This window comes from Nicotiana tabacum, chromosome 8, assembly GCF_000715075.1.
Source record: "Nicotiana tabacum cultivar K326 chromosome 8, ASM71507v2, whole genome shotgun sequence".
NCBI lineage: Eukaryota > Viridiplantae > Streptophyta > Magnoliopsida > Solanales > Solanaceae > Nicotiana > Nicotiana tabacum.
Window position 1 is genome coordinate 54,703,768 of NC_134087.1, and position 17,244 is coordinate 54,721,011.

General features: G+C 32.6%; 2 protein-coding genes across 2 annotated transcripts; one reads left to right on the forward strand and one right to left on the reverse strand.

Annotated features, from left to right (window-relative positions):
* Positions 1 to 1,129: 1,129 nt before the first annotated feature.
* Positions 1,130 to 2,878, forward strand: LOC107780604 (uncharacterized). Its single transcript, XM_016601157.2, has 3 exons — positions 1,130 to 1,140; positions 1,517 to 2,051; positions 2,156 to 2,878. Exons 1-3 carry the CDS (start codon positions 1,130 to 1,132, stop codon positions 2,876 to 2,878), a joined length of 1,269 nt encoding a protein of 422 aa, XP_016456643.2.
* A 2,564-nt stretch (positions 2,879 to 5,442) lies between these two features.
* On the reverse strand, positions 5,443 to 6,512 carry LOC107780605 (protein MKS1-like). Its single transcript, XM_016601158.2, has one exon. The coding sequence runs from the start codon at positions 6,366 to 6,368 to the stop codon at positions 5,673 to 5,675; it is 696 nt and encodes a 231-aa protein (XP_016456644.1). The 5' UTR covers positions 6,369 to 6,512; the 3' UTR covers positions 5,443 to 5,672.
* Positions 6,513 to 17,244: the final 10,732 nt, after the last annotated feature.

The window sequence follows — 17,244 nt, forward strand, 5'->3', positions numbered from 1 at the left end:
TGTTGGTCGCTATCAACTTATCCTTCAATTAGCGACCAACGTTGGTCGCAAGTTTTAAATTATATATATTTATATTTTATAAGTTTTATAAAATAATAATAAAATTATTAACAAATTTAATGTGGGTACCACTTTAGCGACCAATATTTGTCGCTAATCTCAGTATATATTTGACCAAGCAAGGCTGACTAGTCCAGTCAACAATTTGACTAAATTTGCGGGCAAATAGCGACCAACTTTGGTCGCTAAAATAATTCAAATATTTTTATTATTATTTTCGGCAGTTTGGCGACCAACTTTGATCGCTTTTCTTGACAGACCAAATTTGGTTGTTAATTTTTGGTCGCTTTTTCCCGGATTTCTAATAGTGAAAGTCACTGGCACACACTTTTCCTTTCATTAAAGAGTGTAAAGAGAGTGATTAAACGAAGAGCCCTAAAGGGGACAACACTTCAAATCTGGAGCATATTTACAGAAAAACAGTAAAATTGAGTTTAATGAACAAACGAGAGCAAAAGTATTTATGAATGACAAAACAAGAGGGAAAAAGTGGTGTGCTTCGCCAGTTAAATTTTATATAAATTCGACCTACTTTATCGAGACGGGCACTTGAGTGAATGTAAACACATTGTCTCTATTAGAAGATAATACTCTACATATAACCGACATTGACAAGTTTCTTTAGACAAGTAGTTTTGGCCATCTTTCAACACTTAGCTAAATATTGTCTGACTTGTATTTGAGAGTTAAGGAAAAGAAGAGATTTCCGTAAACAAATACTGTAAAGTATTGAGTTGGGAAACATAGCAATCACTCTTGAAACAAAGTAGCCATAAATATTACTGTCAATATCCAGTAGCATTAACACAACAATCATAATCAGTACTGTTGAAACAAAGCAGTCTTAAGAAGACAAGTGAATTTCGTTACCACAAAATATTTATGATAGTTGCAGAGGCTCGGCTGGAGAGAGCTTTCCTTCAACAATGAGAGCGCGAGAATCAGAGTCAACCAATGGACAACCCACGAGCAGAGGAGAACGAAATTAGGAATTCCGCCTAGCAGAAGAAGCAATAAGATCAACCCCTCTACTGTTTATAGAGAGAAGGCAACGTCTATTTATAGAGGCATGGCTGGAAGGTAACGCCTCTTTATAGGTTTTGAAGAGTTAAACTATACGAAGAGTTTTGTTTTAAAAAGAAATATTTTAGGGATAGAATAGTAAATGTTTTGGTCAAACCTAAAGTGCTTATAAGCTGAAATTTGATAAGTTGGGAGAGACCAACTTATGACTTTTGGCTTATTTTTGGCTTATAAGCACTTAACTTGCCCTTTAAAGTATGTGCAGAAGGTTATATTTTCTTAATATTTTATTTTCTGTTTAGACATAATGGTGATTTAATCATTTCTTGTTTAGACATTACGTGTTTTATTTTAATAGATGACGACTATCAACTTTGAAGTTAGCATTTGTCATTTTTAATTCGTAACAGTATGTATGTCTGTTTCATTTCAGTTTAATGGAATGCTGGAACAATGACTTGTTAAATGGCGAAAATGAAGAAGAGGAAACTCAAGAAAATAAGATACGGATGGCACTATGTCGAATAGCATGTAAGAGTATATTGATATATTATGAGAAATACATGTACAAGGAACCATGTCGTACATCTAAACGCACTGAGAATATATTTATCCAAAAGATATTACATGGAAATGAGACTCGGTGTTATGAAAATTTTAGATTGAGGAAGACAGTATTTCTTGATTTAAGCAAAGATCTAACTAATAAATATGGTCTTAAACCCACGCGTGGAATGTCTGTCTATGAGGAGTTAGGGATGTTCTTGATGATTTGTACACATGGTGCCGGAAATCGATTGGTACAAGAGATTTTTCAACATTCAGGAGAAACAATTCATAGGCATTTTCATAGTGTTCTAAAGGCCATTGGTAAGCTTGCAAGAGACATAATTCAACCACATCCAAGTTATAATGATGGTGCAGGAGATCACAAGCCATGTAATCAACGATATCTCCCTTTCTTTAAAGTAAGTGACATACTTAATAATTATATTATTATATTTTTACATTTTAACTCAAAAAATTATCTAGTGTAAACTTATATTTAGTTTATGCATGTATATATTTCTAGGATTGTATTGGAGCACTTGATGACACACATGTGAAAGCAAGATTGCCTCAAGGTCAAGAGATACCATATATTGGGTGTAAAGGTTATCCTACTCAAAATATTCTTGTTGTTGTCGACTTTAATATGTGTTTTACATTTGCATGGGCTGGGTGGGAAGGAGCAGCTCATGATAACTGTATATTTTGTGAGACACTTCATAGACCCGAGCTGAATTTTTCACATCCATCTGGGGACAAATATTATCTTGTTGATGCAGGATATTCACACATAAAGGGATATATGGCTCCATATAAAGGGGATAATGTGAGATACCACCTTGCAGAATTTCGTCGAGGTAAGACACGACAATTGCGAGCACCAAATGGACGTAAAGAAATGTTCAATTATTTGCATTCTTCTTGCAGAAACATTGTAGAGCGAACATTTGGGGTATGGAAAGCAAGGTGGTTTATTTTGCGAGATATGTCTTTTTATCATATTGACACTCAAAGAAATATCGTATTGGCTGCAATGGCGATTCATAATTACATTAGAAAGAAATGTAAGGTGGACAATGCATTCCAAGAAGCTGAGAATGAGAGATATGTGCCACGTGTTGATCCTGATGTTGAAAGATCCACGAGAGTCAACGTTACAAATGAAGAAAATGTAGAAAATCAAGGAAATAATAATATTTGGATGGCAATTCGTGATCTGATTGCTCAAGATATCTATGATAGATGAATGTTTTAATCTTATTTATTCCAAACAATACATATTAAGTGCTTGTTTCTTCTCTACAAACATTTTGTGCATTATTTAAGGTTTTCTTCTTAACTTTTGTTAATTTATACTTCACCCCTTCTAATTTATGATAGTATACTTATCATAATATAAATTATATTTATAAAAAAGATTATCTAATTATTTTTATAATTAAAATAACATGATAAATAGGTGGAATCTAAAATTTTAAAGAAAATAACGTTTTTAGTAGTGTAAATTGTTATTAGGTTATTTAAGTCATATTAACATAAAAAGAGCTTATCAACACTTTTTAATCAATCAGTTTCAGCTGTTATTGTTTATTTCAGCACTTTTATCCAAACACGTAACTGCTTATTTTTTAAATCAGCTTCAGCACTTAAAAGTGCTTTTCAGCACCTAATACTTATCAGCTACTCTAAATCAGCTAAGCCAAATGGGCTCATAATCAAATTACGAAACGAAACTCCAAGGTCCTAAAGTAGTTTGTACGATGTTACATATTTAAATATGATAGTATGGCATAGTTAACAATTGATTACATTTCGATAATTAGAATATGTAAAGAAAGAACTCAAAAGGAAGTTTGTTTGACGTTGAAACGACTGAATAAAAATGTTAAATATGGAAATATTTTGGATAATATTTGCTGGTCTGCAATAAATCTAAAGCTGTTCGATCTTGAAATTAAAATTTTACCTCATATAGCAAAGGTATACACCTTATTTATTATAAATTAAAATATTATTTTTTATAGCTACCTTTTATATTTTATAGCAAAATAGGTATTTATGATATATATTATCATTGAGGCATGAAATACACTATTTATGTTTTTCCTCTCTCTTTCTTTCAATTAACACATGATTTTCTCTCAAAATTTTTCTTCTTTCTCTCTCACTCTCTTCCTTCTCTCTCTTTTTCGGATAACTCAAGATACACGCCCTTGTATTGATGGCCGACGAGACACCAGGAAACATAAAAGAGTGAATTTTTCGAACGAAAAGGAGCAATGTGATGAACTCTTATCTGAAATTTGTTGTACGGATCTGGGGAACTTTCTTCTCTTCTTTGCTATTTAGTCACATACAATGATACAAATACATTGTATTTTGTACAAATTCACTCAAATACATTGTATTTTTGTATAAATATATTTTTTTGCCTGTATTTATGTATTTCGAATATCTGTATTTTTTTAATACAGCTGAAGCACCTATATTCATGCATATTGTACATACAATATGCATGAGTACATGATATAAATATAGAAATACACTAAAACATTGAAATAGAACATAATATAAACAGTGAATACATTTAGTTTTAAAATATAGTAAAATACGCTGAATACAAATAGAAATATAGTGAAAAACTAGAATTGATTTTGCTGAGTTATATTAGGAGTGTATAATTGAAAAATCATTCTAGTTAATTCGGTTGATAATGACGCGTGTTAGAATTGATTTTGTTGAGTTATATTAGGAGTGTATCATGCTAATTGATCTTATTTCCGTTATTAGACAGCTGGACAGACCTATTTTTAAGGTGATTACCATTATTGTATTCATGAATACATGGTGCGAATATATGTGAATGTAGTCCGTACAGTTGTAATCCCCCTGTTTTTAGGCGACTTTTGCTATTGTATTCATGAATACAATAGCACGAATACAGCTAAATACACTACTGTAACAACTGAATAATAGCTATAAGAATTAATTATATATATATATATATATATATATATATATATATATATATATATATATATAAGAAGTTAATAGCCACTAAAACAATAGTGATTTTTGAAAATTCCTCTAAAATCTTTTGGACTAGAATTAGCTTGGGCTTCTTTACATGGGCTAAAAGACTTGGCAAGTTGAATGGATCTTCATAGAAAAATGGGCCAGATCTACACAGCCCACATAAACCTCGCGGGATAATTGAGAAAAGGAGTGTTGCTGACCATTTCATACCAAAAATAGAACATATAAGTGGAAACAAATTCTGAAATAAAACTAATCGAATTTAATGCATACTGCTTAACAAAGCCATTACATGTATCCCAGGAAATGATGTTCAGTATGTGATTTGTTTCAGTTCTGCATGTTTGACTTAGTAAAAAATTATTATGTCAAATATAGAAGTCTCTTCAAAGCTGCGTACTTGCGTTATCATTGTATACATGTTTCTTAGGAATTCGACTAAAAAGCGAAGTAGATGAATCTATCTTTTGCCAGCCCACAAATATCAAACATCATTTATAGCTAAGTTGGCCAACAAACTTTTCGCTTTTTGATTCTTTTATTTATTTATTTAAAGCTTAAGTCAAAATCTCAAAAAGAAATAAATTAATTTGTCATATCGATAATCCAAACTGCCAAAGACTTTGTCTTCATTTTTACTTTATTCTAATTTTGAAAAGCACCCTAGAATATACTCCGATATAAACGCAAGAAAACAAGGAGGTGAATTCAATAGATTACAGATGATGTGTTGAGAAAGTGCAAGCCAAAAATTATATTACCAAAAAAAAAATGTTGGTATCAAAGACACTAATATGTGTTACGTGTTTCACAAAGGAAAATTAGAAATTCTATATATGACCCAACAGTGCTGCTCATAAATTCAAGTGAGAAAAAGAACTTCCTACCAATGAGAAATCTTTTCAGTGAATGTCACCCTTTACAATAATTGGCACTCCATAGACTTGAAATGTGAAATTCGAGCAGAGGTCTCCATTTGTGTTTCTTTCTCAATATGTATATTGTTAAACATCAAAGAGGTTACTGAAAAGGTCTAAAGATGGAGTACCTGGAGATAGAATTATTCTAGGTGAAATAAAATTTGAAGGGCTAGATAAATAACTATGTCCAAAATGATTCCTGTTACTATGTAATACAGGACTTAAATCATTGAAAAATCCAAGAGGATTTGGATCAGATGGTGGTGAGAAGAAATTTGAAGGTATAGGTTGAAGAGAAGCTGGATTTGGAGATAAAATACCTGGAAAAACTCCACTACTTCTTTCGACTTCTCTATTTGTCTCTATCCCTTCAACCATTTCCATGTCACAAATTTGTGGGTTTTTCCCTTCTAGGGTTCTTGTTTTCTCTATCGAAGCAAACCTAGCTGCTCGAGATATCGTGCCGATATTCATATTTTCTTGAAAAGGGAATGAAGAGGACGACGAGGAAAATGAGGACGAGGAATCTGGTCCAGTGAGTCTTTGGACCAACGTCATGAACTCGCTAGGGTTTGCATGGATTACCTTAGGGGACACGGTGTATATTATAACTGGCAATCGTGCTGGAGCTTGAGGTGGTAGCTGGTGGTGTTGCTGATGTGGCACCACCGGCGGTTTTCTTATCTTATGTGAATCTTTACGTACTTTAAGAGGTGTTGGCCGGGGGCCTTGGAGCTCTCTCTTCGGCGACTTTCCGGCGGGGTGTTCGGGTGGATCCATTGGAAAAAATGAAGAATCAATTATTGAAAAGAATTTAATAAGACGGAGATGAAAAAGTTACAGGCAATGGTGGAGAAGGAGGAGGAAGAGATGGTGAAAATGAGGGGAAAAGGCAATACTTTTTAAGGCAAATACAAGAAAATATGAGAAGGTGACAACAATATTTAAAGAGAGCAAGTCAATGGAGTGTGAAAGTTGATAATAATACGAGACGAAAGCAATAAAATATCATAAACTTTAGTTTCCATGCAAATTTAATAATCCACTACTTGCATATAATATGTATAGCATTTGTATGTAGGCTTTTAATAATGCCGGTTTCGTATTGTTAGAAAGAGTTGAACTTGTCCAAAAAGAAAAAGGCTGGTGGGAAATAGTCAATTGTGGTGTGGTTTGATGATGATCGACTACAGGTAGAGATTTATATAAATTTAATGAATTTTTTAATATAAATACAATGTTTAAGTAAAAGTGATTGGATTCGACCGAACCCACACCTAATAAGCTAGTTCCGCCTCTGATCACTAGGGTCTAAGACCTACATGCTTATATACCCAACATATCTCCAGTATTTTATCGATATAAGATTTACCTAAGGTGTCACGCTATCTAAATTAAGTTGACATACAATCAAGCTAAGATTTGGTTCTTCTAGAACAACATGTATTTCTCTTGCTCTTATGTCATAAGTAAAAGTACACAATAACTATACTACTACATGATTGACTAATTATTCAAAGTTTACTTCGTCTAAACTCTAAACCGCTACATTGTACCCTCAAAGGGTCCATAATCTCTTAAAGAATTCCAAAGACATGAAACATATCCTTATCTCGAACTCCAAACAATTTCTCGTCACAAATATTGACATAAATTTAAGCTGAGGAGGGTCATAACACATTTTTTCCTTCTCGTTTCCTTTTCCCTTTTTCTCCCTTAAGCAGGGTGGATGTAGGGTACATCCGTACTCAATAGTTTTGGTTCGAACGTTATATCTAATTAAGTACAAAATATCTGATTTTAAACTCAATAAATTAAATGAGAGTGGCAGAATTCCAAACTCAAACCCGTAAGATTCAAATCCTGAATTGCATATGCCCTTAGGTGTCAGTTAATTATTTAAAAAATAGATAGTCACTGTAATATGTGCGTGTCTGTGTGGTGTACGTATATATCTTAAGCAACCAATATTCTATGTGATTATACGTGATTCAGGATTGCAAATATGATCCAAAATATTGCCTAATTAACGTGAAAAAAAGTATAGGGATCGATGTAACTAGAACATTTCTTGTGGACCTTCAATCAGATGCCGTATGGAGACCTCTTTGTTGATTATGAAACTCATTAATTCTAAGAATATTCTAGTATACTCGCCAACTTCTTGATAAATTGTTTGATTAATTTGATAAGGTCCTTGATTAAATTTTGAGATTTGTCATCGGGATAGAGATCATGATAATGAGAGCAAAGTCTCTTACAATTTAATCTAAATTTGTTCTTGATCGTAGGATTATTAATTTGGACACTAGTAATCCGGTTAGATCAATATTTATGTGATCGTCTTTATTGGATAAAGATTAGTTGATCTCATTAACAAAATCACATAGATAGATGATGCATATAGAGATATGATCATTGAACCGACTCATTGGATAATTCCTAATGGTTAGAATTACCATAACTGTCAATAGAATATTCTCTTGAAGAATGTGATGTAAAAGTTTCCTTTGACCTGAGATCGTCATAGTAATTGACAAGTTATTTATTGTGCTTTGATACTAGATACCTATGGACCTAGGGCGATAGTTGAAAGGATATTGGGTACGATTAAATACTTGTAGAATTAGTGATTGATCAAGATGGAATCTGTCAACTCTAGGTAATGAGTTTAAGCTCCATGTTGTTATGAATTATAAACGACCAAATTAAGACCTTGGCCAGGGCAATTGAATGAAAGAAGAAAAGAGTTTCTTAGGTCATTCAATGGTCGATTATATTTGGCATAAACACATAGTTGGTCGCCTATTAGGATTTGATAGTTGAACCATATCCTAGGGTGATCCAGAGCTATAAGGACAGAAGGAATTACTACATTATTCTTCTAGTGGTTCTTGAGAGTAAATTGTATACTTCATGCTATCCGGTCGTTAAGGAGTGTTGCTAGACGCCACCCTTGATTAGTATATTGATGTGGTCAATTTACTACCAGCTTAGTATTGAACCTATGGGGTCGCACACTAACGAGTGTTCTGATCTTTGCTAAAGGATTAATTAACTTATTATTTGATAATTAAATTAAGGAATTTAATTAGTCAAATAAATTTAGTTATTAGTCCAAATGAAATATTATTATATTCTTTGCTAGCACAGAGGGTATGATTAATATTGTGAATAAATTGAAGTTTTCTATTTGTAATAGAAAATTAAATTATATTTCTTGGTTAAAATATATATATGATATATATAATTAGCACTTATTTTATATAAGAGATGTTATATAAAATATTAATAAAAGGCTTGTTAGTAATTCCAATTTGGAATTGGAATAGTTCAGGTGCATATTTAATCCCAATTGGAATGGGATTAGTATTTTACTAATATGAAAGTAATTGATTCCAACTTTGAGTTGGAATAATATTCACGTGACCGTCTTTGGCAAAACCCATCTGGATGGATTCCAATTTTTTATGAAAAAATTGTACAAAGTTTATTTTTGGAATAAATTTTTACCCTAAGTAAATCATTATCTCAACCAAATAAGAAAATGGTTTATATGTGATGCTATATAAAGGGTGATGGAGAAAATTTGCTGTAATGAATTCTTGAGAAGAAAATTCACTTTGTGAAAGTGAGAGTGCAACACAAGCCAAGAGAAAATACAATTACAAGAAAAGTGTTTCTTGTTCTTCTTATAACATTGAGTTGAGAGTTTTGAGAAAAATTTCAACACAATAATTCGTTCAATTTTGTTCACGGGTTTCATTGATCAAAGAGTTGATAGCAATGATCGGTTTCGGTGTGGATACGCATAGAGTCTTTGCACTATCGAAGAATTTGAAACGAGACTTTCTTCACTAGGTACGTCTTAGATCCGATCTTTGACACGTAAATAAATTTTAAACACGAAAAGATCTTTCTAGGATTGTTATTGTCTTCCGCTGCGTGTTGCGAACACCTATACGCAATCCTTCAGTGGTATCAGAGCCGTGGTTTATTGTGTCTAAAATTTATTTAAGAAATATTTTAATATTATATTTGAAGAGTTCAAATCATAATACATGTGTATTGTGCAATAGTCAAATCGTTTGAATGTTGATATTATTTTATTGTGGATAAAATATGTATTCATATAACTATTGAGATAATTCAAAACTTGAATTTGAAATTTTGTATTAGATACGACGGGAATCTATAATAGGTTACATGATTCTATTGTTATTTTTAATTGTTATTAGTTCATGAGATGTTAATTAATAATGATATTCTGGCATGAATTACTTTTTTGTGATATATGTGATATATAGATTAAACATGTTAGAAAAATGTTGAATTTCGTTTTTATGTCACATGCTTGTTCGTTAAATAATTTTGAATTATTTGATACATGTGATGTAAATTAATTTAGGACTAAGCATGTAGACAACTTGAACTAAATTCACATGCTATAAAAGATTTGATTTTCATGTTATTAAAAATTATTTTAGTAACAATTCCCTATTACTAAATTTGAGTTCTTAAATAATAAAATATAAGATATTTTATTATAGAGCTATCCATCAAGGTAAATAATTTTATTTATTTCTTGTTTATAAGGAGCGACCTGACTACCATGAGACTTATTCGAGAATATGTTAAAATTATTTATTGCATTAGATGTATGGATTGAAAGAATTATTCAATTTTACACTAGATGCCTGGACTACCCGGGGGAGTATAAAATTTAATAAGTTCTTTGCTATCATGATGGTTGAACTCAACTATGCCAATAGGATCGACCTGACTACCAGGAGACTATTTGACATAGAGCTATTTAAGGAAATTGTATTGGGATACAATTGGTAAGAATACCTACCTTTAAAATATATGTGAGAAACGACTTGACTTCCAAGGGGCTCATACATATTATTAATGAATTTCTTTACTCCACTAACATAAATAAAGATTTCGTAAACTATAATGAGGGTAACTAGTTTAAAATAATTAGTGAAAATATCATTTAGATAAAAGTCCATGTCTTTATGATATATGCAAATATGTTCTTATACCATTGCCTTTTCTTTTCTATATTCTAGATTTCTCAATATGTTTGTTATATCACTGTGTGAAATACTTGAGACCAACAAGTTGGTAGGACCAAACTTTGATGACTGATATAGAAATTTGAGAATTGTTCTCATGCATGAAAAACTCATTGATGTGATCGATAAGCCTGCAAAGATAATCCCACCAGAGAATGATGTTCAAGGCACCAAGGTTTATCAGAAACACTTGGAAGAATGCCTTGCTATTAAACACATCATTCTCGCTTCTATGAGTTTTGAACTCCAGAGGAAACATCAGAATATGGATCCAACTGCAATCATTGAATATCTTAATAAGATGGTTGATACACAGTTGGACATTGAAAACTCTCCAGTTGGACCCCTTGTCAATCATATGATTGTTCTTACCGAAGAACATGAGAAATTGGGGTACAAGTTTGGTAAAGAGCTTTATGAAGAATTGATCTTGCAGTCAGTATATGATGCTGAATGTTTTTATTGTAAGAAGAAAGGGCATTGGAAGAGAAACCGCAAGAAGTATCTTGCAACTCTAAAGGACAAGAAACAAGGTGAGACATTAATGAAAAATATTTTCAAGGTTTCTTTAGCTACTACTAATTCTTCACTGTGGGTATTAGATACTGGCAGTGGTTATAACATCTGTAATATGTTACAAGGGTTTAAGATAAGTAGGAGGCTAAAGAAAGGAGAAGTTAATCTACAAGTTGAAAATGATGCAAAAGTTGCGGTCATAGCTGTAAGATCAATTTCTTTAATAATGCCTACGGACAAAGTACTTATGTTGGATGATTGTTATTACGTTCCTAAATTTGTTTCGAACATAATTTCAGCTTATATGTTAGCCAAACGTGGTTTTTGCATTATTATAGGCAATGGTATTTGCTCTATTAGTTATGGTGATAATTTATATGTGAATGGCTATCTCCAACATGATGTTTATATCTTCCCTAATGCGAATGCTAATTCGATTATGAATGTTTCAAGTCTTAAGAGGAAAAGAGATGATCTTGTAAATCAAACATACCTTTGGCATTGTAGGCTTGGTCATATTGGAGAGAAAAGAATTAACAAGTTGTACAAGGAAGGGTACCTTGACAAGTATGATTTTGAATCATATCCAATTTGTGAATCTTGTCTCAAAGGAAAAATGACCAAATCTCCATTTACTGGAAGTGGAGAAAGAGCTTCTGAATTACTGGGACTAATTCATACAGATGTTTTTGGACCCATGAAAATTCAAGATAGAGGTGGATATTCTTACTTCATCCCTTCACTGATGATATGTCAAGATATGGATTTGTATATCTTATGAAACACAAGTCTGAATCTTTTGAAATGTTCAAAAGGTTCCGTAGTGAAGTTGAGAAGCAGACTGGTAAAAGTATCAAAATACTAAGGTCTGATAGAGGTGGAGAATATCTTAGTGAAGATTTTACCAAATATCTCAAAGAGAATGGGATTCTCTCACAGTGGACACCTCCGGGAACATCACAACACACTGGTATATCTGAAAGGAGAAATCAAACCTTATTAGATATGGTGAGATCTATGATGGGGTTCACCGATCTTCCAATAAATTTATGGGGATATGCTTTGGAAGCAGCAACATACTTACTTAATAAAGTTCCCACTAAGTCAGTCTCTGCAACACCATATGAGATATGGAAAGGATGTAAGCCTAACCTTAAACATATTAAAGTTTGGGGTTGTCCAGCTTATGTTAAGAGACTACAGTCTGATAAACTTGACTCAAGATCTGATAAGTGTAGGTTCATTGGGTATCCCAAGGAAACAATGGGATATTATTTCTATCACCCTTCTGACCATAAAGTGTTTGTGGCCAGAGGAGCAACCGTTTTGGAAAGGGAATTTCTTTTAGAAGGAAATTATAATGGAGAAATAGAACTTGATAAAGATCAAGAAACTAATGAATCAACACAATATAAAGATCATGAGACCCAAGTTGAAGAACCTTTATTGGATGTTTTGAAGTTGCCAAGGAAGTTGCCATCTTTAACGGTTGAAGTTCAAGAACAGGCTAATGAACCAGTTCCAAACCAAATTGAACAACAACCAAATCCAGCACAAGTTGAACAAGTTGTACAAGTACCTCTTCGAAGGTCTACACGAGAACGTCATATACCAACTAGATTAAATTTATTGGTACAAGATGATGTATCAAATGAGGTTGATCATAATGATGATGACCCTAAGACCTATGAAGAGGCTATACAAAGTTCTGATTATGAGAAGTGGCAAAAGGCCATGGAATCCGAAATGGAATCCATGAAGGAAAATAAAGTATGGACTTTAGTTGAACCTTCAAAGGATATAAAACCTATTGGTTGTAAATGGGGTTTTAAGAAAAAGATTGGAGCAGAGGAAAGGTGGAGACCTACAAAGCCCGTCTTGTTGCCAAGGGATATCGTCAGAAAGAAGGAGTCGACTATGATGAGACTTTCTCTCCCATGGCAATGCTCAAATCTATTCGGATTTTGCTTGCTATAACAGCATACTATGATTATGAAATATGGAAAATGGATGTGAAAATAGCTTTCCTTAATGGTGAGCTAGAAGAGGATGTGTACATGACACAACCTGAAGGTTTCATATCTTCGTCTAATCATAATAAAATTTGCAAGTTACAAAGATCCATTTATGGACTAAAGCAAGCTTCTCGAAGATGGAATATTCGCTTTAACAAGACAATTGAAAAGTTCAATTTTGTTAGATGCGAAGAAGAACCTTGTGTGTACAAAAAGGTTAGTGGGAGCACAATTATATTTTTAGTGTTGTATGTTGATGATATATTGCTCATAAGGAATGACATACCGACATTGCAAGTACCAAGATTTGGCTATCTGAATAGTTCTCCATGAAAGACTTGGGAGAAGCAGCTTATATATTAGGAATAAATATCTATAGAGATAGATCTAGGAAGCTGCTTGGACTTTCCCAGTCTTTGTACATTGATACCATCTTAAAGAGGTATAACATGGATATTTCCAAAAGAGGCTATGTATCAATAGGCACTGGAATTACTCTCAGTAGGGAGGATTGTCCTAAAACACCCGAAGAGAGAGAACGCATGAGTAGGATCCCATACGCTAGTGCATTGGGAGCTATCATGTATACCATGACATGTACACGTCTTGATGTGGCTTATGCACTTGGAGTGACTAGCCGATATCAGGCAAATCCTGGTGAGGAACATTGGAAGGTGGTAAAGACCATTCTTAAGTACTTAAGAAGGACTAAAGACCAATTCCTCATCTATGGAGATTCTGAATTGAAACTTGAAGGTTATAGTGATGCAAGTTTCTCTTCAGATAGAGTTGATAACAAATCTATTTCTGGTTATATATTCACCTTAAATGGTGGTGCGGTGAGTTGGAAAAGTTCCAAACAAGCTACAGTAGCTGATTTAGTGACTGAAGCAGAATATATAGCAGCTAGTGAAGCTGCTAAGGAAGCTGTATGGATGAAAAAGTTCTTAACTGAACTTGGTGTGGTTCCTTCAATAGAAGGTGCGGTTCCACTGTTGTGTGACAATACTGGAGCCATTGCTCAAGATAAAGAACCAAAATCACACCTAAAATCCAAACATGTTCTGCCAATGGATCACTTGATAAGAGAAATCATTGGACGTGGAAACGTTTAGATTCAAAAGGTTGATGGAAAGGAAAATGCTCCATACCCATTCACTAAAGCTCTTGGTGCAAAGGAGTTTGACAAGCACAAGTGAAAATTGTGAATAAAGTAAAAGAGCGATTGGCTCAAGTGCAAGTGGGAGATTGTTAGGGATATAGTAGATATGCCCTAGATTCAATCTCATATTTGATGATTTGAACATATTTTTGTGAACGTTATTCGATATAAAAATATATGGCATTCTTTTATAATTATTATTAATTGTTTGATTAATTTGATAAGGTCCTTGATTAAATTTTGAGATTTGTCATCGTGATAGAGATCATAATAATGAGAGCAAAGTCTCTTACAATTTAATCTAAATTTGTTCTTGATCATAGGATTATTAATTTGGACATTAGTAATCTGATTAGATCAATATTTATGTGATCGTCTTTATTTGATAAAGATTAGTTGATCTCATTAACTAAATTACATAGATAGATGATGCATATAGAGATATGATCATTGAATCGACTCATTGGATAATTCCTAATGGTTAGAATTACCATAACTGTCAATAGGATATTCTCTTGAAGAATGTGATGTAAAAGTTTTCTTTGACCTGATATCGTCATAGTAATTGACAAGTTATTTATTGTGCTTTGATACTAGATACCTATGGCCCTAGGGCGATAGTTGAAAGGATATTGGGTACGATTAAATACTTGTAAAATTTGTGATTGATCAAGATGGAATCTGTCAACTCTTGGTAATGAGTTTAAGCTCCATGTTGTCATGAATTATAAACGACCAAATTAAGACCTTGGCCAGGGCAATTGAATGAAAGAAGAAAAGAGTTTCTTAGGTCATTCAATGGTCGATTATATTAACATAAACACATAGTTGGTCGCCTATTAGGATTTGACAGTTGAACTATATCCTAGGGTGATCCAGAGCTATAATGACAGAAGGAATTACTACATTATTCTTCTAGTGGTTCTTGAGAGTAAATTGTATACTTCATGCTATCCGATCGTTAAGGAGTGTTGCTAGACGCCACCCTTGATTAGTATATTGATGTGGTCAATTTACTACCAGCTTAGTATTGAACCTATCGGGTCGCACACTAACGAGTGTTCTGATCTTTGCTAAAGGATTAATTAACTTATTATTTGATAATTAAATTAAGGAATTTAATTAGTCAAATAAATTTAGTTATTAGTCCAAATGAAATATTATTATATTCTTTGCTAGCACAGAGGGTATGATTAATATTGTGAATAAATTGAAGTTTTCTATTTGTAATAGAAAATTAAATTATATTTCTTGGTTAAAATATATATATGATATATATAATTAGCACTTATTTTATATAAGAGATGTTATATAAAATATTAATAAAAGGCTTGTTAGTAATTCCAATTTGGAATTGGAATAGTTCACGTGCATATTTAATCCCAATTGGAATGGGATTAGTATTTTACTAATATGAAAGTAATTGATTCCAACTTTGAGTTGGAATAATATTCACGTGACCGTATTTGGCAAAACCCTCTGGATGGATTCAAAATTTTTATGAAAAAATTGTACAAAGTTTATTTTTGGAATAAACTTTTACCCTAAGTAAATCATTACCTCAACCAAATAGGAAAAAGATTTATATGTGATGCTATATAAAGGGTGATGAAGAAAATTTGCCGTAATGAATTCTTGAGAAGAAAAATCACTTTGTGAAAGTGAGAGTGCAACACAAGCCAAGGGAGAAAACACAATTACAAGAAAAGTGTTTCTTGTTCTTCTTATAACATTGAGTTGATATTTTTGAGAAAAATTTCAACACAATAATTCGTTCAATTTTGTTCACGGGTTTCATTGATCAAAAAGTTGATAGCAAGGATCGGTTTCGGTGTGGATACGCATAGAGGCTTCGCACTATCAAAGAATTTGAAACGAGATTTTCTTCACCAGATACGTCTTAGATCCGATCTTTAACACGTAAATAAATTTTAAACACGAAAAAATCTTTCTAGAATTGTTATTATCTTTCGCTGCGTGTCGTGAACACCTATACGCAATCCTTCATTTTGGTGGACCTTCAATGAGATGCCCTATGAAGACCTCTTTGTTGATTATGAAACTCATTAATTATAAGAAGATTCTAATATCCTCGCCAACTTCTTGATATACTGCACATTTTTAGTAATACGACAAAAGAACATATTTAGCAAATATATACTAGGTTTTATCATCTTTGACTTCGCTTTCACTCGTCAGAGAGACTCGTACTTTTTATGCTGAATTTAAAAATATTTATAGGAGGTTCTTGACTTTGTCTTCTTCTTATCTTTTTTCTCTTTCATTTTATGAAAACAAATGCCTGAGGCTTGGGATAAAAGTATTTTATTTAAGTTTAAAAAATTTAATTAATTAATTAATTAGGTGAATTTTTGCAATTACAGTTGATTCCCCCAAGCACTATTTGAGTCTCATTAATAACCTACCTTCTCACATAAAAAAGAATCAAGCTTATACGTGAGATAGGGTTGAAGCTACACACTTGTAAGGCACTCGTTAGAGTAATAGCTATGCCAAAATTAAAACTAAATAGGAAATACAACAATCATTTTGCAATAATAACCAACAAATTACTCCCTCCGGTCCACAATAAGTAACCAATTTGCTTTGGGCACACCCATTAAAGAAATACTAAATTCTAGACGAAATAGTTTGTGTGACTAAATTACCCTTCATTAAATATTGCACCATAGTTATAGTAGCACCTACTCCTCTTCTTAAATGTGAGGAATAAATGACTTTTTAAGGATACGTACGTAAGAGTAATTTTGAAAAAATAAATTGAATATTTTCTTGATTATATAAATGGACACTTATTTTGAACCAAAATATAAAAGCATATTGGTCGCTTATTGTGGAAGTAACTATTTGTAGACAACAAT